The following is a 22,311-nucleotide window of genomic DNA, read 5'->3' on the forward strand; positions in this document are numbered from 1 at the left end:
AACAAATGTCTATACTATGCACCAATTTTCAAGGTAACACCAGACACAGCACAGGGCATTTATTTCTTACATGTATGTATATAAAAAGGGTAGTTACCTGTCCTTTTTCTATTTTACACATGAAATGCAATTACAGCCAAACATTACTACTAAGGTAATGATTCAGAATGATTCAGCCCTCATATTTGATTTCATTTGCAAGAATCTACCCTCTTAAACTAGGTGTCTCAACACAGAGTCTCCTGATTACTGGCTACCAAAAATACAATACGGATTAGGACAGAAGCAGACCAAATGCACAGCTGATGCTGAATTCTGAAACATAAAACTAGAGCTTAAGATGCTTCATCAAGAGAAGATTCATGTAGCTTACATGTCCAAAACAGTAGGTGCAGTATTTTAGCAAACTAATGTATAAGGAAGGCTGACAAGAAAGGAGAAAAAAAAAAAAAAAGGGGGGGGGGGGAGATGAAAAGCAAGAGAATAAAGATGGTGAATAAAGTAGTACGCTTAATGAAGTTTTGTCAACACTCCACATGTTGAGATGGAACAAGGAAACCTGAATACCTTAAATGTACCTCAAACTCAGAAATCAATAAATGATTTATGCTGGAAGAGACCTCTGGAAGGCATATGCTCCAGCACAGGTGCTCAAAGCAGGGCTGCCCCCGAAGTCAGGTTGCTAAGGGCCTTTTCCAGTCAAGTTCCAAGTATATTTGAGGATGGACATTCCACGACATTTCCAGTTAGCCTGTTCTAGTGTTTGACCATCCTCTGTGAAAGTTTTCCCTTATATCTAACCAGAATTTGTTCTGTTACAGTTTAAGTGTTGCCCCTTGTCCTTCTGTTGCACACTCCACAGAAGAGTTCGGGTCTGTCTTCTCTATAGCTGCCCACTAGGTAGTTGGGGACAGCAGCAAAAGCCTTCCTTAGCTTTCTCTTCTCAACACAAACTCAGCTCTCCCAGTCTCTTTCCATAAATCAAGTGCTCTAGTCCCCAATGAACTTTATGAAAAACAGGCCTGGAACAGTTTCCCTTAGTCAAAAAGGGTCCTGTGCTAGACTCCTCCTAGGATGTCACCACCTTTCTCCTACTGTGAAACCAGAAAACTGATGTAGTCTTGTCAGCGTTTAACAGCCCCCTCCAACCACCTACCCATTATAGTCACAGTGCTACAACCCAGGCTGCAGATCGCCTTTATCACCCAAAGCCACACTGCTGATCCACATTTCACTTAATGTCCACTGGGACACCCAGGCCCTTTTTTGCAAAACTGCTGTCTATCCTGTCAACACCCTGGGGCCCTTACTTTCCACACAGATGCTTGGGAATGTAAAAGAATAAACTCTACAATACTGCAATGACAACAGTATAACCTTGAAGACCTTCAAAATACTACTACAGCAGAGATGGAGAAGAAAGAGAATCAGCATTAAAACAAGACAGAATTGTCTTGCCTTAAAATGTTAGTTCTCTAACTGCCACATCTCAAAAGAAAGATTTTCCTCCTCAAAAGATAGCTACTTTTAAACTATTTTCACCAATCACCATACATGAAAACTGTAAGTAAGTCTTACCTGGAGAGTTAGTTTCACTATCTGTATCCATAGCAACTTCATCATAATTATCATACTGATATATGCCTCCTGCACTATCTGTAGACGGCTTATCCAAAGACCATCTCAAGTCTGTATCTGAAGACTAAACACACAAAAAAGCGTATTTTATTTAGCTGGTCTTATGTTATTCTCTTAGAGCAAACCAGTTAGAAGTAAATTTTAGAAACAGGCCCTTATAATTTTGTCTTCCAATTGCTTTATAAATACAATTTACTTAGCTTGTACAAACAGAGCAAACTGAAGATCACCTTTTAATCAAATCCCTTGCAGGTAGTGACTTGACAAATTAACAGGCAGTTTTAAACTTGATCTTTGGGGGGGGGGGGGGTGTTCATGATACATAGAAGCAGTTTTTAAATACCTATGAGGTCATTATGTATCTGGTAAATTGCCACGTTTATACATTTCTGAAACACTGAAAGAGAATCAAATGCTTTATTATATGGGACTCTTCCATAACATGACCTCAAATAGGCAGTTCCAGTTCCCTCAGTTGCAGTTTCATTTCTCCTTACAGCATCAGTAGCTCCAAGCACTTGAAGCATCTAGCTGCAGCAGCTGTACTGCTTCCATGATGAAAGAATTAATGCTGAAGAAACACTGTCATTTTTTCTGTAATGTACGAATGTTTGAGAGACTGAACATTAGTGACTCAAGTGCCTTTTGCTAATCTCAAGGTGACAGAATGAAGACAGCCTACAAATACAGCATGACCAGCACTGCAGTAACTTTATTTCTTCATAAATTCTATAAAATTCTGTCATCCTGTAATGACGTTGAAGTAATTAATTAGTTTTTGTGTCGGGGCATATTTTGTACCTTGACAAATTAAGTACTACAAAAAACCAAACCTCAGATGACATTTTGAAAGAGGCAGGCCACTGAAGTCGTACAGACACAAAAAGTTTGAAAATGTGGAGACAAAACTGCAATCTAAGAGAAGAAAGCCAAGAAAGTTTGGTTGATTGGTTTGTGTTAAATTACACGCTGCCCTTTGATCACAATGTTCAAAATATCTTTAGGAGCTTTACCACTGACTTGCAAATGTACAACTCAAAAACTGATCTTACCAAACCCAAAGGGAATGCCTGCCCAACATGGGATTAAAAACTGTAAACACTGAAATACTTTGAGCTTGTCTTTTTTTTTTTTAAGGGGGGAGAGGAGGAAGGAGGGACATAGAACCAGGAAGGGCAAGACAGAAATCACTCATGAATCCCAAATATAACACCTGAACACCATATAACAAATTTGTTACCCTGCTTCTCGATCTCCTCTTTCCTCCAACTAGCTTCATAAATCGATTGTACTGCTCTTCTTGATTTGAGAGGTCCCTAATTTTTCTGATTTCTTCTTCTCTTTTTCTTCTCTCCTCTTCCTCTTCTTGCTTCCTCTGGTCTTCCTCTTTCTGACGCCTGTCTTGTTCCTTTTGCTGCTGCATCTTCTTTGATGTCTTCGTCTGCTGTTTCCTCAAAGCTTGCTTGGCTTTAAATAAAAAGTATGCAATTAACACCACCTTACCTAAATGGTTCCCTCTAATCCTAGATTCTTCAAGAGCTTTGAGTAGATGTACAGGGGTTTAGAACGATTAAAGCTTATTGCCCAATGTTTCACATAACATACTATGGGGGTTTTTATTTCAGAGGTCATGCCATTGGTAGCCATTTCAGTAACTTTAAACTTATTACCTGTAGCACTAGGTTTTTTTGTTGAATGTGCTTTTGTACTGGCTTTGACTTTCTGTGTTACACTTTTCGTTTTTGTTAATTTTTCCTTGCTTTCCTTCATCACCTGTTGTTCTTTTTGCTGCCATTTTTTACTAGCAGACTGAAGTGCAAGAAGCCTAAGTTGCAATTCAGACATCTCCTCCTCATCATCAAGCAGTTTCTTGAGAAGAAAAGAGAAGAAAGAATAAGATAAAAAAAAAAAAATCAGGAAACATCATTTAATAACTAAATCTTTTTTGAAAGTCTTTTGTAGTCTGTCCCAAAATTTTTATCAAGAGAAAGGTTAAAAATCCTACTGCACCGGTAAGTGTCATTCCTTAAGAATGGACTGTTTCTATTACTGAAACATTTCTGGACTGCAATTTGGAAAAAGCCATCAGAGTATCATAACGCAATTACGCCTCATCTACAGAGGAATACTTCCTTACCTTTTCAGATGTAACATCTGAACTGCTAAGCTTTCGCACTGATGTTTGTTCTTTGTCTTCTGTACCTTCCAAAAGAAACATACCATATTTTTGAGCGAGCTGTTTCTCATGAGACAGAGCTACATTAAAATGATGTGCAGAATTTAATCCATACAAACATATTTTATCAGTATCATTGGTACATAGTGTAAAACAGAATAGCTGTTGTATGTATAAGATCACATTAACAAACATTAATATAAACTTGGCACGTCTGATGAAATCCACATCATTGTGATGTCGTAAGCCTAAGGCAAGATTTGTCATTTTTTTAATAATTATCTGTCTTGAAGTTGACATGTACTTCCCCAAGAAGCAGAGAAAAACAGATTTAGAGACAAGGGGAAAAGAAGACTTCTTGCCATCTGTTTTATGCTACCATCTCATATCAGCTGCTGTCCTGAGCATCTCAGATTCCACTGGCAGCTATTTTGAGTAACTGGTCAGTCTTTTGCAGAATTAAATATAAAGGCCTAAAGCTGCAGTAAGAACACACTCCATTTCATGCCAAAGGAAAACAGAAGAGTTATCCTATGGAAATGAATAGTAAATAGTAATGCTTTCCTGCGAAACATTAAAAAGTTGACATATTAACTTGTTAGACTGCCCAAAAGCCATATATCCATCTGATTATGATATAGTGTGTATATATATATATAAAAATATAATATGTTAATGTGCATAATATATAATATTATATTATACTATTACATAATTTAATGATTATAGCTAACAACTATTAATATAATTGATAGCAAAATTATAATTATATAATTTTTATATAACCACACATATATATGTTTATCTGCATCAGAAGAAGGAAATAAACATTTAGAGAGAAGCTCGGAGATCTTTTCCTATATTAGCCTTTCTTCAAAGAGGGATTCTTTCTCACAACTCAGATTGGTAGAAAATAAGTTTGTACTCCATACAGCTTTTACTCTTCCTAGCATTTTACAAAAATTCACATTCAGAAAGGTGCTGTGTAAAATATACCAAGACCTTATACATAAACAAAAACGGTACGTAGCAAATGCTGAAGGTCTTCCTACTTGCACATGCATGCATTTTTTTAAAAGCACACATACAAGAGGAAGAAAAATAAATATCTAATACCCGTATGTATGCTAACAGAAAATTCAAAAAAGTTACTACACTAAGCAAAGATTCTAACCATTCAGACCACAGGATAGAAGTAGGGAGACACAGATGGTACAGTAGTTTCTGTGATGCAGACATATGCAGGGACATACTACACAAACTAAAACGCCCTTTCAAACCAGAAGGGGACAACACAGGCAGAACAGACTAATGGGCAACAAGGGAAGGATAGCAGGGAATACTGCAAAGCCTCTGTCAGAACAGTTGAACCACGGAGAATTAATTCTAGAAAGAGACACAAACTTCCCTGAGTTTTAAGACAAGTTCTTCAACTTGAACAGGTCTGGAGAAACGTGCAGTACACCATTTAAAAATAATGGGAAAAACAATTCTGCTTATTTCCTAATATATGCATAATCAAGTAGTACACATTCACTTGATACACATGAATCTGCAATAACTCAAATCAGCTGGGTCTTTCTTGGAAGCCTGTATTACATTGATAAACAGTCACGCTAATACTTAATCTGTCTGCTTTCAGATCATTCTTATGTCATACATTCCAGTGGCGTGCAAAAATTAAGATGCTCTTAATGTGCATACTATAGCATCTATTTTCATTATCATATGAACTGTATTTTCAACTTCAATGCTTCTAAGTTTTGAAGTTGGATTTTTTTTTTGTGACTGTTCTGCTTTTTAAGTAGCTCTTTTACTCCTGCCTTGCTATGTTCTCTTCCTGCAGGCTACTGTTTTTTCTTCTATGGTCAATATCCGTTGTTTTTCCTCATGCCTCCCATTAAAAACTACATTACCTCTTAAAGAATACCAGAACCTATATTTGGGGGGGGGGGGGGGGGGGGGTGGTTTTGTTTGTTTGGTTTTTGGTTTTGCTAATGGGAAAGACACAAGGGGAAAAAATGAGGTGGTTTGACTACTAATTATCAGTTTTCTCTTTCGGTTTCTTTACAGGCTTTGCCTTCTGAAGTCTCATTCTGAAGTTATGTATAAATCATTTTGACTTTCAGTGCTCTAGTCCTACCTTCATATGCCTACTAATTACTCACCTGTATTCTTAATCTATCCATTTACTACTTTGTCTCTTCCCACTCAAATTGATAGTTTACACAAATTGACAAATTAGCAAACATAAGATGACAAGTGATATCCACAAGCACGCCCTCAACCACAGCAAACGCTTATTAGAACTAGATGAAGCCTCAGAATAGCAAGTTGAAGCTAGCTGCTTTATTTTGCTGCAGACTTAAAAGTAAGCTCAAGGACTTTCACCACAGGTCAGCTGGACATGATAACTTGTTTCTCGGTAACTGGTTCATGCGTCTGAGCAATTATGCTCTTTGGCCTGCAGTCCAGAACTACCTGGACAAGATACTCTACCCTTTGGCTACATTTCTTCTACAAATCCTTTCTATTTCTGGCCCGTGATTTCTTCACTATTCGTGAATATCAATAGTGACCAAAATAATTCTGGTGAAAACATCTCATAAAGGCTTGTTACACTGAACAAAACACATAACAAAGATCAAATACAGAAAAAGATGTCTCTAAATGTTATCTTTTCAGCTAAAAAAATAACCACATTTTGCTTCTGCAAAAAAAGAACTAGGGAAAAAACAGAAGGAAAACTTTCAGTGAAAGCCAATGATTTCTGCTGTGAACAGCAATTAAAACCTTCAAGTCCTGTCCTTGTGCTTTCTGGCAAAGTATCCACCAGTCTAAGAAAACATATTAGTTAAAAAAAACAAAAACATGCTTCCAAGCATGTTTACGTAATTCCTTGAATTACATAAAACAGGAGTTAATTACATCTAGAACTTAAAACATTTAACATTTTAAATAAAATCAATATTTTAATTAAAGTAAAATTTTCCCCAACACCTAATAAATATGATAGATAATGGCAAGCAAAAAGAACTTTACAAGTTAAAACAACTTTACAAGTATTCACCTTGGCCGGATTCTGTGACTTCAGATTTTTGTGATGACTGTTTCGTTCCTTCTTTGCCCTTTTTTAATCTGCTCCTCTCAGCTGGAGTAGGCAGTTTTTGTCTGAGAGGTTTCAGTTCAAATGCCTGAAAGGCTATAACCGGATTTTTCTCCTCAGGAGATACTTCTTTTGTAGCATCCGTTGCAATACTGTCATTTTCTACAGTTATTTGGTCCTCAGTGTCCACTGTTTTATCATCCTCTTGTTGTTCATTTTCTTCCCTGTTGCTCAAAGCCAGTCTTTCATCTTTATTAATGTATTCAAGCTCTAACTGTATCTGCTTATACTTCAAGAGCAGATCCTCAAAACTTTCTTCCACAGAGTTTTCATTTTTAGAAGAGTAGTTCTGCTTTCTAGACGGGGACCTTCCAAAAGTTTTGGCTGAATTACTGGTCAAGAAAACTAATGCAAGAACATGTATAACCTTAAAACAGTGGCAATATTACCACTGAAGACTAAATTCTGAGAAACAGAAGTTAAGATCATTCTTATATATTTTAGTTTTACCTTAAGGCTAGCTTGAAAAATACCCTTTATAAATATGAAAAGCATGCAAAAGATGTATCCATTATTATATACTGACAGCTTAAATAAACATTTTCTCAAACCAACAATTTATAATATCCTACTTATGACAAGAATTTCATGAATTGCTGAGAACTCTTGTTTCTGGGAGGATGGTGTGAGCAAGAGACAACAGCTGTAATGCCGAGAAGGTTCCCTATTACACAGAACAAGTCATAGTTCATAACTCAAGTACTGACTCCCCATCTGACATTCTGAAAAAGACAGGTTAAATTCATTCTCACTTATTTTATCCTTTCATAAAATGCTAAGTCTAGCCACAGCACAATTACACACTGCAGTAGCTGCAGCTCAACAAATTAGGTAAGGTAAGAATAATCAACAACTGAAGGGAATAAAAAGTGACTGAAGACTTGCAAACAAAACATTCAAAAAATGCTAAGAGAGGACTGGGAATTACTAATTACTCAAAAAAGGTTGTCTATGCATGCCCAAGGGATAGATTTTCTTGATAGCACGTTGTCCAAGGCAGGCAATGGAAATATTTTTAGGCAACTGTATCCAGAATAAAAGTTCTCACTATTAGAGGCTCACTTCCTCTTACCTTAACCCGACACTGGAAAAACTAAACTATCCTGTAAAATAATCATGCTGGAGGGGAAATCTTTCTGGATACTGAAAGTCGACTGAGTCAAACCTGACTCGGTATCAACCCCGCTGTGATAACAGCTGACTCACACCCAGTTATGCGAAATGCTCTTTCATCAACGTCATCTCTTAAAACAATAAATGGACTAAAACTAAAAGCTAAAATAGGTGTCCTCTGAATGCAGACATACAGAATCCAGAGGAAGATAACTTTATATTTGTCTTCTGCTCACAACGTGCATCAACAACTTGGATGCTTCACTACGTTAACCTCTAGCATAAGTATGAAGAATGTCGGTATGTATCCTACAAAAACAACTTCTGTAATATCAGGAAATGTTTTGCTTTACAATGCTTTCTTAAGCTTCAGCACAAAAAGCAGAAACTAGCAAAGATAAACTACATAAAATCCAGAAGGCAATCAAACAATCTATAAACATGCTGACTATACGAAGAGCTGTGTGCAATATGACACCAAATTACGCAGTAAACATATTTGCCAAATTCACTTCCAACACAGTTCTACTTCCAAAAAGACAACTACAGTAGAGATTGTGAGTCACAGAAAAATCAGAAGCTAATTTTCATAAATTATGTTAAATCCCTTAATAAGTCTAACTATTATTTGATATTGAAATACTTCAATAGCTTCCGAGTCATCTAGAGTTGGGTAACAAGACAATACTTTGACATGTTTTTTGTGCTCAGGATAATACAATTGCTAGAGCTCCCACAATGGTATTAATCAGAAATTCTGTGTTTCACATATGTAGAATTTTTTTTTATATGTGGTTCTAAACACAGAATACAAGACTACATGGAGAGCTATGAAAGGCAGACAGGCACATATACATTAAAACAGTAGTTATTCTTCAATCAACTCAGAAGAAACTTCACCCTACAACCAAAAAAAAGGGACGAACTGAAGAAACGAGGGGCTTAGAAGTGAAGAAAAATGTATGCTGTGAAGAGTTCAGAATTCAACAGAAACAGAAAGTCACATCTTGGTTTCATATTTCAGACTCAAAATTCCACAATTCTTCATGCAAGAATTTCTACAGAATGACTACCCAACAACTTCATGTTAAAGTTGCTAGGAATCAAAAGAGAAAAGCCTATTAAAAGCTAATACCCAAAGAAAAGTAACAAGAATTCTTGAAGTGCTCCACCGTGTCATTTACTCCATTTATACATATACTTCTACAAAGCACTGTGCAAAGTACTAGTTCCAAGGATAAAAAAAAAAAAAAAAAAAAAAAAAAAGACATCTCTCTCTTAGCAGAGACTTAAACATTTCACTTTCCTGGGGGAATTCCAAATACCACTCCAGGCCACAAGCCTCCTTGTACCAGTTGATGTGAAGGTCTCTTCTGAAGTCACATGCCCATGAACTACACCGCTACTCCATTAATATTAGCAACATGCAGGTACCTTAATATTTAGGAATACTGTAATAGACTCCTTTAGGTGTCAAGGATACGAAAAATACAGAAAAGAACTTACACTGAGAGAAAATCACGGGCCTTCCTTAACTATATGATCCATAAACAACTGAATGTTACTTATGAAAGAGCAACAATGTTAGAACCTTCTCTATCATGTTTAAACACAAGACTGCATCTTAAGTATCAGGGGAAAAAAAAAAAAAAAAAAAAGGACCTCCTCATTTTCTGCTTTTGGTTTGAAAATGTAATAATCGGTTTCTGAATGCTCTTTTAATTAAAAGGGAGAAGGAGACTCTGTATCAGTATTAACAAGCATTGCAACGTCTGTTTAGGATGATCAATACGTTTGCCCTGCAAATTACTCACTACACAGAAAGTAACCATTTTCTGGTACTCAGAGCAACACTGCAAATTAAGAAACTTAAAATCTATTTTCACCACTAGAACTGTCTTACTGTGTGACCTTGGGCAAATCACATCTTCACTCGCTGCCTCTCGAGATAAGATCCCTGAAAGAAGAGTTCTTATGAAGACTTCGGTAATGCTGTAACTTTATCAGATTAGACTAAATAAAAGCATGTCTTTATCACTAGTTTACATACTTCATCCACATTAAAAAAAGAAAAAAAAAAAAACCTTAGTGACATTGATAAATAATCTTGTATCTAAAATAACACAAAGATCCAATGAGCAGCTTTCAAAGCCTTAACTCCTGGCACAAGTAGGAAAAATTCCTGTTCCTGGGATCAACCAGCACAGTCAAGCAAACAACTCACATCCTTTGACTACTGGTACAGAGGACAATAAACCACTGTGAGATTCTGGAGAATAGGTTGTAACCACTAGTTCTCTTGTTCAGTGTTTTTTACACTTGTCTACATTTTCAGGGAGGCAACAACGCAGTTACATCAAGTTTCAGTACCAGGCTGCCCCTAAGTTACACTTGGCATCAGTTCTTTATGGTTTTTTTCTATAGCAAACCTGGAAAATGAGAAGAGCTTTTTCCATCACTTCCACAGTTCCTACTCCTAAAAGGAGGAAAAATTAGAACTCTATTAACTAGGAGCAAGCAGTGGAGAACGTCCTACAAGGAAAGCTGGGTACGGCTTTATAGAGAAATAAAGCTTTCGTATGTTACCCAAACTCCCATATAAACCACATTCTGTGCACACAGTCCCGGTTCAACTTAGGTTTAGCTGTAAAGTTAACTTTAGCTATGTGTAACAGCCTCCGAAGGGCTGGAAGCAAAAGTGAAAAAACAGTGGATCCTTCATTGCCCAATAAGGGAAATTAACAAGCTTAGGGTTTTAGCTTTACAACTGTGACACTTTAATTACAGACTTTAAAACTGCCGCACCAAGGACTGACCCCGCTTCACAATACTCGCACTTCGGGCTAGAAAAGCAGCCACCTGGGATCCAATCGACTACAGCTTTGTTTCAGGCTACACTTTTTCCCGACACGGGACTGATCGGCCAGGTTGCAAGCCAGCTCGCGGCAGCAATCTGGCTTCCCAGCAGCCTCTCCTTGAGAAGCAGGGCCCGCTGCCCCAGCCAACCCCTGGGACTGGAAGGGGAGCCTCCCTCTCCGTTAACCCCACGGGAGTCCTAGCGCCAGAGCAGGAGGGAACATCGTCCCTTCGCAGGGCTTTCGGCCACGTAACGCGGCACTGACACACCCAGGCTCACCCCAGCAGCACGGCCTCCCCGCCTCCGCTCCCTCTCACGTCTCAAGGATACATTTTCGAGGCGAGGGCTCCCTCCAGCCCTGGCTGCTACTGAAGCCGGCACCGCCTCCCCCTCCGGGCGGCCTCCCCGGAGGGTTGCCTCCTCGATCGCCGTCGCCTCGGCTCCTACCCCAGCGCCCTCCACCCCTGTAGGGCCGGCCTCGGAAGCGGAATCGGTCCAAGGCATTGTGGCTGCGCTCCCAGAAGGAGAGCCGGGGGCCCGTCTCGGAGTGCGAGCCCGATGGCATCCGCGGCGCCGGCATGGGCGGCGGATGGGAGCGGAACGAGTCCTTGGGCCGATACCCGCCGTGGCCGTGCAGGTGCCCCATCTCCGGCGGGGGCTGGTGCCGCGAGCGGGGGAAGCGCCGACCGGAGGAGGAGAGGGAGATGCCCCCGCGGAGGTCGGGAGGCGGCCTGCGCCTCGAGTAGGGCCTGCTGCTGACGAGGCCGCCGCCGGGCTCGGAGCCGCCGCCGCCGCCACAGGGCCTGAAGCCGTTGTTGTCATCGTCGCTGATTTCGCCGTCTTCCAGCTCCCCTTCTTCCTTCGGAGAGAGCCCGCTAGGATCCAACGCCGCCTCCGCGGGCGCGGCCGCCATGGGGCCCAGGCCAACGGTCCCGGCGAGGCAGAGCGCGGCCCGCCCCGGCCGCACGGGCGGTTTCGTTTCCTGCGCAGGGCGGCCCCGCGCCCGGACCCCTCCCCGCCGCCCGCCCCCCCCCCACCCCGCGCTGCCCCGGCCCTCGCGGACTCTCGCGAGACCGCGCCCCGTCCCTCCTTGCCCGGGAGGGAAGGGAGGGGCGTTACCTCATGGGGCGCGAGGTATCCTGGGTAATGTAGTTCCCAGCTGGGGGCGACGCCCTGTAATGTAGGGGGCGGGGAAAGCCGGCGGCTCAGCCTATAGGAGGGCGGTGGCGAGGGGCGGAGGCCAATGGGGGTTCGACCCGCCATGTTGGTAAAGGAGGCGAGTGGGAAGGCCGCCATCTTGTTGAAGGAAAGCGAGCTGTCTGGAGAAGGAGCGTGGTGAAGTGGTGCCGGCCGGCTGTATGGTGGTGGTGGGTTGCGCTGCTCTCTAATACAAGAGTATCAATGGCAGCTTCCCTTAGCACCATCCGGGGCGGCGCCAACCACGGCGCTTGTGGGGCACGGGTCCTGCTGGGCGCTCATGTGGGTGCTCCTTCCCCTAAGCCGCAGACTCTCTTTGTTTTGGTGGGGCCGGTGTCCTGCCGCCCCCCGGACGGTGCACAGACTTCTGAAGAAGGAAAAGCAGCGGGTGTCCTGGCAGTGCCCAGCACCCTGGTAGGCATTGTTAACCTGCCAGCTACCAGTAGCTAAACTGCTGTTAAGATTTTTAAGAGGGAGGTTTCTGGGAAGCTCTCCCGACCTGTAATTGCTTTGAAGTTCAGATGGGCCCTAATGGCTTCTGTGACAGGAGTGAAAAGCATCGGAGAGGCTAAAGCAATTACATAAACTCCTTAAATAATTTGTTTTAATTTCATTTCTTCGAGTATTTTGGTACTACCTCATTTTCTGTTTGAAGGACCCAGCCTCTACCAGCGTGTTGTCAGGTGAGCAGTGATGGCTTTCTTGGGCAGAAGGAGAAACCTTATTTTAAAAACGCCTTTCAGCCTTTCTAAGTCAAATTGGTCTTCCCCTGGAAAGCTCACAACACTTGACTTTTAAAACTTCTAGCACAGTCCCTGAGAATTTCTTAGCAATGATCATGCATGCTAAATGTCTTTGCAGGCTTGGTATGGTTCTAAAACTTGAAGAAAGACTGCTGGCTTTTTCTGCTTTTCCTGAGAGTGAATTATGAAGGGTTTTTTTTCAGTGAATAATGTACTATGAAAGCACAAGTACCAACAATAAAATTCAGTTTCATGTTACTATTTATTTTTCTTCTTTGCCTTTCTCTCTAGGGCTTCATTAGATCCAACAAGATTAAAAGAGTGGATAATGCATATGCTTTGTAAAGTCCAAAATGTTGTGCCAAACAAACTTACTTTTCTTTACCCTAAACACTTGGCATCCTCTTGTTTTGACCTAACTGGACAAACTACATGACTTAGAATAGATACTGTTCCAATGACTTGACTTCATTCAAAACTTGGAGTAATGGAACGTGTATATCATGTCCAAAATTTCTTTAATCTCTTCTATTTAAAACTCTGTGGACTTGTGGTTTAACCCAGCAGGCAGCTAAACACCACACAGCCGTTGGCTCACTCCCTGCTCCCCCAGTGGGATGGGGGAGAGAATCAGAAAAAAAAAAAAGTAAATTTGTGGGTTGAGATAAACAGTTTAATAGGACAGAAATAATAATGATAAAAGAATATACAAAATAAGTGATGCACAATGTAATTGCTCACCACCCACTGACTGATGCCCAGCCAGTTCCTGAGCAGTGCAGCCCCCCCCCCCGCCCCAGCCAGCTTTCCCCTAGTTAATATATTGAGCATGACATCATATGGTATGGAGTATCCCTCTGGCCAGTTTGGGTCAGCTGTCCTGGCTGTGCTCCCTCCCAGCTTCTCGCTGGCAGGGCATGAGAAGCTTAAAAGTCCTTGACTAGTGTAAGCACTACTTAGCAACAACTAAAACATCAGTGTATCAACATTATTCTCATCCTAAATCCAAAACACAGCACTATACCAGCTACTAGGAAGAAAACTAACTCTATCCCAGCCAAAACCAGAACAGGATTCTATTAAGATACTTACAAGGAAGAATGAAGCAAGTTAAAAGTTTGCTTTTTTTTTTTTTTTTTTTTAAATAGGTATCCATCATACTACAGTAGTGTGTTATTTGTGTCAGTTTTTCTATTCAAACAGATGTTACCTCTAGAAATCATGTTTCATTGGTGGCTTATGCTATTTTACATATCCCACAGTACTAAAAACATCCTCAAAGGGCTGGCAGATATGACACAGGACCTACTGAAAACTTTCTGAAGTAGCAGCTGGAGGTCAGGCAGGTTTGTTAAACAGCACTAGGTGCCTGTGTCCGTGACTGAAATCTGATCTGCTGTAGTTAACAAAGAAGTTTCAATATCGCTACATCTAAGCTGCAGAAATTTCCCTCCCAGCAGACATTGTGTCTCAGAGCTTTGCATGTATCTGGTTCCAGTTTCCTTTGTACAATTACCTTTATTTCGAAGTGTTGCACACACCAGTAAGAAATTAGTATCATCATCTTTTAGAGTGGATAGGAAAATGTTTATAGAACTGTAAGGTATTGGCAAAGAAGCAGCAGCTCTATGGGAAATTAACATGATGAGGCTGTTCCCATTTTATTGATTGTTACTGTATGTTTGCCTAAAGTTCACCCAACAAGCGTGCTGAATTTATTCAACAATGCTATATGATCTGTATTATAAATTTCTAGCTGAGATACTTAACCATCTGAAAAAGAAGATCGTGAGAATCTTCCAGTGGTTTTGTGTATCCTATGGTATCATATGTCCCTTCTTTTATTTCAGTCATCTGATACTGCCTGTTTTTTTCTCTCATCTAGGGTTATCAGGCAAGTGATTTTATGTCTACATTTTCAGGAAGAAGTAGATTCATCAACTGTATTCATCACTGTTACTAAACAGGGAAATTGATAGTGTTAAATTCTCTTCTGTAAAGGGAATAAGAGGGCATGTGTAAAAAGAATGTGTTGATCTGATGGTTTTGGTATCTACACGTTTGAACAAGGGGCCATAAGCATTTGAAAACTGTGAGGGAGCTGCCATTCAAAGAGAAAACATTAAAAAACTTCCTTGCTTCCTTCCTTCCTTGCATGGGTAATAGATGAAGAATTTTTTTGTGAGGTTTCATTGCAATTTGTAAATTTAAGACAAAATCTAGAGTAAAGAGATTTTATCTTAGCTGCATTTGACTTCATTTCTCTTTGAAAGAGATCTGATATTGCTGCTGGAGCACAAATTTTTGTGTTAAATACTGAATATGTTTTCAGTAAAATACAAATGGAATAATTTAAAATATAGGAAAGCATATGTCTTAATACTGGAGCACAGAATTTGATTTTTTCTTTATCACATTCCCTGAATATTATCTGCACCTCTGGACATGGGCAAAAAAGCACTGGAGAAACAGCATGTTTGTGAAGATGTACTTGAATTACTGAAATTTGTGTACATAAGCAGTTAAGACTCACTGAATTAAAAGTTGTCTTCAAGATCTCTTCCTGCGATTCAGCTCATGCAGTTGGTAACAAGTTCTGTATTTAAAGGTAAATAGCAAAGGTCATGGGATGGTTACACAGCTTTAATACAACTAAGACTTATTTGCATATTTTACAAATGGGAACTATCCTAATCCTAGCAGTATTATTTCTGTTAAAGTTTTAAATATCCCTCATATAAAAAATTACCATATTCTCATTTGCTTATGACATGTCTCAAGTTCTTTATCCAGAGCTGAAAAACAATACTGGAGTTAGTGGTCTCACTGGCGTTTTTGCTTTAAATGACCTCACTTCTGGTCCACAAAACATTAAAAAAAAAACAAATTTTCAAAGTTTGAGGCAGAAAATTAGTAACGTGTTTGCCACATAAAGTATATTAAATTATTACAAGTAAAGTGGAATCTTGTTTTTCAGAAGCACAACCTGAGCTTTAAGGACTGGGCCACACTTCAGAATATAAAAGAAGTGTAGTATCGTTTGGTGCTATAATGCTTGGCTGAGGCTAATTATATCATTATTTTTGTTCTGTTCCTGCTTCGTAAGTGTCAATTACAAGTGTCTGATACCAACACAAGGCTTAATCTAGCCAGCTTTAAGCTTAATTCACTTTACATTAAATTGAAACTTGCATTGGTGTAGTTGGTCTGCCTGGGATGGAGTGTTTTCATGGCAGCCCGTATGGTGCTGTGTTGCGGGTTTGTGGCTAAGACAGTGTCGAGAACACAGCAGTGTTTCAGCAGCTGCTGAACCCTGCCTGCGCAGCCTCAAGGCTCGCTCTTTTTTCCACTCTGCCCGTGGCCCCACGAGTAGGCTGGGGGTGGGCAGGAGATGGGACACAGCCAGGAGAGCTGACCCAAACCGGCCCAAGGGATGTTCCACACCACATAGCCTCATGCTCAGCAATAAAAAACAGTAGAGGAAGAAGAAGGATGGTGAGCGAGTTGTCTTCCAAGCTGGCCATTGCTCAAAGATTGGCTGCGCATCGGTCTGCTTGTGGGAGGTGGCAAGTGATTCCCTTTCCGATGCTTGTTTTTTTTCTCTTTACCTCACCTATTCAACTGTTTTTTATCTCAATCCATGAGTTTTCTCGCTTTTCTTCTTCCTATTAACGCCCCCATCCTGCTCATGGGGGGAAGTGAGCAAGTGGCTGTGTGGGTGCTTAGCTGCTGGCAAGGGTCAACCCGGCACAGCTGGATATATAAACTATGTGCTACTAGTTAGTGCTTATTCGTACTCGCTGGTTTTTCCCACCCAAACCTCTGACAGGTTGAACTGTAATAACCTTTATATGATTTATATGATTCTACAATAAACCTTTCTGGAACTAAGAGACTTCAATGCCTTTTGTTTGTTTGTTTGTTTTCTTCTTGGTATTCAAACAATTATTATTTTAAATACAATGGACTCTAAATAATGAGGATTATTTATTTTTTCCTAATCAAGAAAACATGAAGCTGTTAAAAATTGAATTTGGGAAAATGGTGAGGAAAAAGTATGTGACTGTGAAATGCTTCTTCGTAGGTTCTGGGAGGGTCAAATGTTATGAAGGCATTCTACAGAAACAGCTGAACACTGCATAGATTGTATTTGAATTTCTGAGAATTATGTTCAGTTAATCCATAATTTGACACTATGCAAGTTACACAATTTCACATTGCTTTGGTTTTCTGTTTCCTAACTCATTTCTTCTGGGTTTTTTCATCTTTTTTTTTTTTTCTTTTTTTAACAGAAACCTATGTGAAATCTTCCTAAGAAGAAAGAGGCTTATATCCAAGAAGGAAAATCCAACTTCAAAATAAACATTAAGGGTAAACAAGTTCTTGCTGAACACAGTTAATGCCTTCAAAAGACATGTGAAAGTAAAAAGAAGTAAAAATTAGAGGAGACAGTGAGATTGAGAAAAAGAATGAAGAATCACATTCAAACAGAAGGCAGAGCTACACAATGATAGATCAAAATACTTGCTTCATTAGAAGCTTAAAATCAAATAACATTTCACCCAGAGACATATCTGAGCAAATTATATTAAATCCCTTAAGGAATCTTCCCTTGGATGAGTTAAAAATACAAGATAAAATATGAGATATGAGATTAGAATGAGATATTTTGCAGAAGACAATTTAGAAAAGCTTTTCAAATCAAAAAGTATCTGTAATCTTTACTTTGGTATTTATGCTGAGTTAATGCTAAAATATGAATCAGTCACATTGATATGTGACTCACATTGATAGGAGACATTCACTCAGTGATGAGAAAAATCTCCTTTTTATGACTGTTATTCAATACCTATCAGTTACTAATGAAGACTTCTTTAAAATATGGAAGATGTTACAATGTGTTTTTACATTTTCACCTCAGGTAATAATAGGAACAGCTGGTTCTCTTGAGTTCAGTCTTTCCCAAAGTGCATACAAGAAGCTTTTTTCTTTTGGGAGAGGCTTTATTTTTAGGAACATAAAATAATGGCTGCAGATAACTTTGGATGGAACACGCTTACTCAAGTAGCAGTTAACTTCCTCCTGTTAGATGTTGCTAAAAAGAATGGCAGTTCCCCCTAGGGAACCTCAGCGCCCTTTCCTTTATCCCCTGAGATTTACAGTGGAGGATCCTGTGTTGGTACTTGAGACTACACAAGCCTGTGTAAGGACTCATAGAAATGAATGGCACATTGAGGACAAGAAAGCAAGCAAGGTCAGAAGCTGAACCATAGAACTCGTGCCCTTTTTGAGGCAAAGAAGACTGTAGGCTTTTTCTGTTGAGTTTGTATTGTACTTGAAGCTTGTACTTGTATTGTACATCTAGCCCAAGGTTAACCCCAAAGACTCTGGTGAGTGTGTAATGCTTTTTTTGCACTCTGATAGGATGATTGGTGTTCCTTAATTCTTCAAATTGTGTACATGGTTGATCAAAATAAAGAACTAGAAAGTTCTTGTAGTGTTTTCCTTTAATTTCCCAATCTACCATATGCATGTATTTTTACTAATCAAAAATACCTTGGAGTTTAATTCCTCTTCAGATAAAAGATTAAGAGAGTTGTTATTTATAGTATGTGGATGCTACAGCCAATTTCATGTTAGAGACATTTAACAGATCAAATGTCTGGGGTCATTTTTTACCCTTTAATAGGTATGCAAGCACAAACGTAGATGATTAAGTGCAACAGTTTCCATTATTTTGGTATTTTCATGTTTTTCCTATTTTGGTATTTTCATGTTTTTCCTAAATGCTTTTTAAATACTTCAAATATTCCTTAAAACAGAAAATCTGAAACTAAGGGGTCAAATTAGCATGATTTAAAAGAATATAAGAAATTGTACCTTTTCTATTTGAGAGGTAAATACTGCCATGGGTTGGGTTGCACACAGAATGTTGGAAGGAGAAAGAAGTGAAAAAAATAACCCACATTAACTTCACGAGACTTTTTTTTTTTCCTGATGAGGTGGGTGAAACTGTACTATAGCATTTTCATCTATATCAAGGTACAATATCTTTGTTAAAAACACTTTAGAAACATATAGAAGCAATACCCTGTTATGTCCTGCAGTTTTTCTCAGTTCTTAAAATTCCTCAATATAAACATTTTTAAAGTAGTATTGCCTACAGCATATACTCAGAGCAAAGGATAATGAAATTGGTCTTGGACATAAGTCATAAGTCAGTTGTTGCAACATTAAAAAGAGCTTTTATTAAACATCTTTTTGGATGGAGGAAATGAAGGGTTACAAGACGGTGCTTGTTTATTTGTATTGGTCACAAGTGAAGATTTGAGCTGTTGGAGACCCATGGGATAAGAGTAATAACTCCTCCTGTTTATCTAGGAAAGAAAGTTTTCTTCATCTTAGCCAGACCTTGAGAACTGCGAGTATTTCTGGATGGCTGAGACTGCATTTTGTTCACTAGGAAATAAATTACTTGTCATTTCACTTTACATGAATTCTACATATTACTTAAGTAGTAATTTCTCAAGTACAAATACTGCAGAATATATTACCACTTTTTGTGTATTTTGACAAAATGCTTTTCAAGTAAACCAGTTTCACTGGTGTTGCATTGTATTGGGTTACATGGCAAGGTTTTGGTAGCGGGGGGGCTGCAGGAGTGGCTTCTGTGAGAAGACACCAGAAGCTGTCCCCATGTCAGATGGAGCCAGTTTCAGCCGGCTCCAAGACGGACCCGCTGCTGGCCAAAGCTGAGCGATGTTGGTAGTACCTCTGTGATAACATTCAAGAAAGAGTTCCAGTTATTGGCTTGTTTTGCTTTGGCTGCATCTTTTTTAATGTGTTCACTAAAATCACGAACATCTAGGATAGAGATAAAACATTATTTTCCAAAAGGCGAGTATTTTACCATTATGAGCCAGCATAAAGTGTTAACCTGTTTTGAAAGGGGACTGTACAGATAGTGGTCATTTCAGTTGTTATTTGGTAAGAAGAATTTGCAGTGTTATTACAAATTTGCTTTAAATAATAGCTAATAAACAATTTTTTAATGGTTCTTGCCAGCTCAAACATGGGAAGCATAATAGTCCCAAATTTTTCAGGCTCAGAGATAGCTTGCGTTTTCTGAGAATATTCAGAGAGGAGAGACAACAAATGTTGAACAGCTGGGGTTATATACCTGATAGAACATGATCCAAACCAGTCCCGTGGGAGCCACAGGTATGCTAATATACCATGAATGAAATAGGCTCCCAAGGAAGTATGCATAGAAGGTGATGTCAAGTTACAATTTTGTGAGTTATCAAATAAACATCTAGTACCATTCTGACAATTAATAGTTTTGGTACACTTGCTCTGTCCCATGTAGCATGTTGCATTTGCTTTCAAGTAACAGGTGTTCCCAGGGGCAACTAATCCCAGGTGGTGTGTAGGAGTTGGAGCTTCATGCATACCTGTATTGGATGAACTTGGATCAGTTCCCGTTTCTTGTCAGTGGAGATGCTCTTGGACAAGGAATTTCTGCCCTCTGGGCATTCCAGATGTTATAGGAAGCATGGTGACACCTTCATTAGAGTGATGAGGGATATGGGAACACACCCAACATTTTGAAACATCTTTAGCATAATGGTAGGATGTAACTATTTTAATGGTTTATGTGATGATATGAAGACTTTTAACTCTTGGAGGACAGGGCATCTTTATGGGTTCCATTTTGTTGATCTTGAGTCGTCTGTGTGTCGCCTCAGTGTAGACCCAAGTCCCCAGGTTTCCAAGAGTGGCATGTTCGGAGGCAGGTTCTGGAAGGGCTTCTTTTACCTGTGAGTGAACAGTCCTCACACATTTCATTAGAGCCTTGCAATAATTCAACATAACATCATCAGTTGCCTGTAGTATGGATGGATGCGATGGCTTACGTGGGGTATGCAGTAACCTTATGGGTTTACCCGTTACCATTTCATGCGGCGATAGCGCGTGTTTTTTATTCACGGTGCTCTTGATGTGTATGAGGGCCAATGGTAAAGTGTTCGGCCGTTTAAGGCCAGTTTCTTCACACATTTTGGCCAGGTTAGTTTTAAAACAATTCTTCCTTTCAACAGCTCCACAGTGTAAATGCTGTTGGATTCTGAGGGCTTTACTCACCACCTGGACAACTTGTCCTGTGAAATGAGTCCCCTGGTCACTATATAGTACAAGGGATATTCCAAAACAAGGCATTCTCTGAAAAGTTTCTTGGTGACAGTGGTAGCATCTGCATGTTTACATGGATAGATCTCTACCCGTCCCGATAACATGATTATGATTACAAGATTTGTAGTTACAGTATTTGGGCATCTGTGTAAAATCCATTTGTAAATTTACAGAGGAACCTCATGGTTTTGGGTGTGCAACTTTGGTTTTGACCCTTTGTCTGATGTTATGGACCAAACAAACAGGACAAGTGCTGCAGTATTGTTGTGCCCTTACAGAGACATTTGGAGCAAACCAATCTGGTTCAATCACCTCCCATTTGCTAGTGCAAGCCACCTGAGGTGCAACGAGGTGGCCATCTGGGGAGCGCCACAAGGAACTGAGGTGTAACTGGCAGCCCTGGAGCAGCCAGACAGTGTTTTCATCTCCCAGGCCTGGGTCCTGTAAAATAGACCGTTCTGAAAGAGAAGCAGGTGGTGACTGCTCTGTGGAAAGGCTGATGAGAGCATGTTCAGGAGCGTGCCAGTCAGAAAGGCCCACTGTCCTTGCCGATTGATCAGTTAAGGCATTTTCTTGTGTGATATCATCATAAGGAAAAATATGAGTTTAGCATTTTATTATTGCTAAAAGAGAGGGTAATAGTAATGCTTGCAGAAGAGCTTCAACATAGCAGCCATTCCGAATAGGAGTGCCAAACAATGTTAAGAAGCTGAGTTGTGTTTCAGTTGTGCACAACCCCAAAGGCGTATGGGGTATTGGTATAAGCAGCGGCCGATTGCCCTTGTGCAAGTACAGAGGCACGAGTCAGGACAACAAGTTCTGCAATTTGTGCCAAAGAGATGGTTGGCAATGAATAAGCTTCTAGACCATTGGTGGAAGCACAGACAGGACACCCTGCAGCCGGATGCCCTGTGGAGCCATGGGGACAGGACCCATCTACAAAAAGGATTATGTCTGGCTTCTGTAGAGGAACATCTCTGAGGTCATGGAGGGGTGCCAGGGGTTGTTCTGTGATGGAAAGACGGTCATGGTGGTCGCCATCAGCAGGGGCAGGACATAATGCTGCAGGGTTAAAGACAGAACAGCAAGAGAAATGTTGGCTGCTGACAGGAGTTGTTTTCATTGGAAAATATGTTTGTGTGAGTCGGAAATACGCTGGGTTTTCCCTTTTAAAAGGAGGGCTGCAACAGGGTGAGGAACAGCGACAGTTAGGGAATGACCCAGGAGCAGA

At 40.0% G+C, this 22,311-nt stretch overlaps 1 protein-coding gene across 10 annotated transcripts in view; it reads right to left on the reverse strand.

The window, feature by feature from the left end:
• Window positions 1–11,972, reverse strand: part of ZFC3H1 (zinc finger C3H1-type containing) — a 43,892-nt gene extending 31,920 nt beyond the window's left edge. For 9 of the 10 annotated variants that reach the window (XR_015706383.1, XM_087764928.1, XM_087764924.1 and 6 more), the window contains exons 1-6: window positions 11,281–11,972; window positions 6,885–7,304; window positions 3,776–3,840; window positions 3,309–3,507; window positions 2,879–3,105; window positions 1,579–1,702 (exon numbers count right to left, since the gene is read on the reverse strand). Coding sequence is in view for 9 of the 10 variants with exons in the window: in XM_087764928.1 (XP_087621054.1) it covers window positions 1,579–1,702; window positions 2,879–3,105; window positions 3,309–3,507; window positions 3,776–3,840; window positions 6,885–7,304; window positions 11,281–11,863 (1,618 nt within the window). In the remaining variant the exon portion in view is untranslated. The remainder of the gene's footprint in view (window positions 1–1,578; window positions 1,703–2,878; window positions 3,106–3,308; window positions 3,508–3,775; window positions 3,841–6,884; window positions 7,305–11,280) is intronic. The other variant, XM_087764925.1, reaches the window with a different exon arrangement.
• Window positions 11,973–22,311: the final 10,339 nt, after the last annotated feature.

Source organism: Nipponia nippon, unplaced genomic scaffold, assembly GCF_047370975.1.
Source record: "Nipponia nippon isolate SJK-2023a ecotype South Korea unplaced genomic scaffold, ASM4737097v1 scaffold_3, whole genome shotgun sequence".
Classification (NCBI taxonomy): Eukaryota; Metazoa; Chordata; class Aves; order Pelecaniformes; family Threskiornithidae; genus Nipponia; species Nipponia nippon.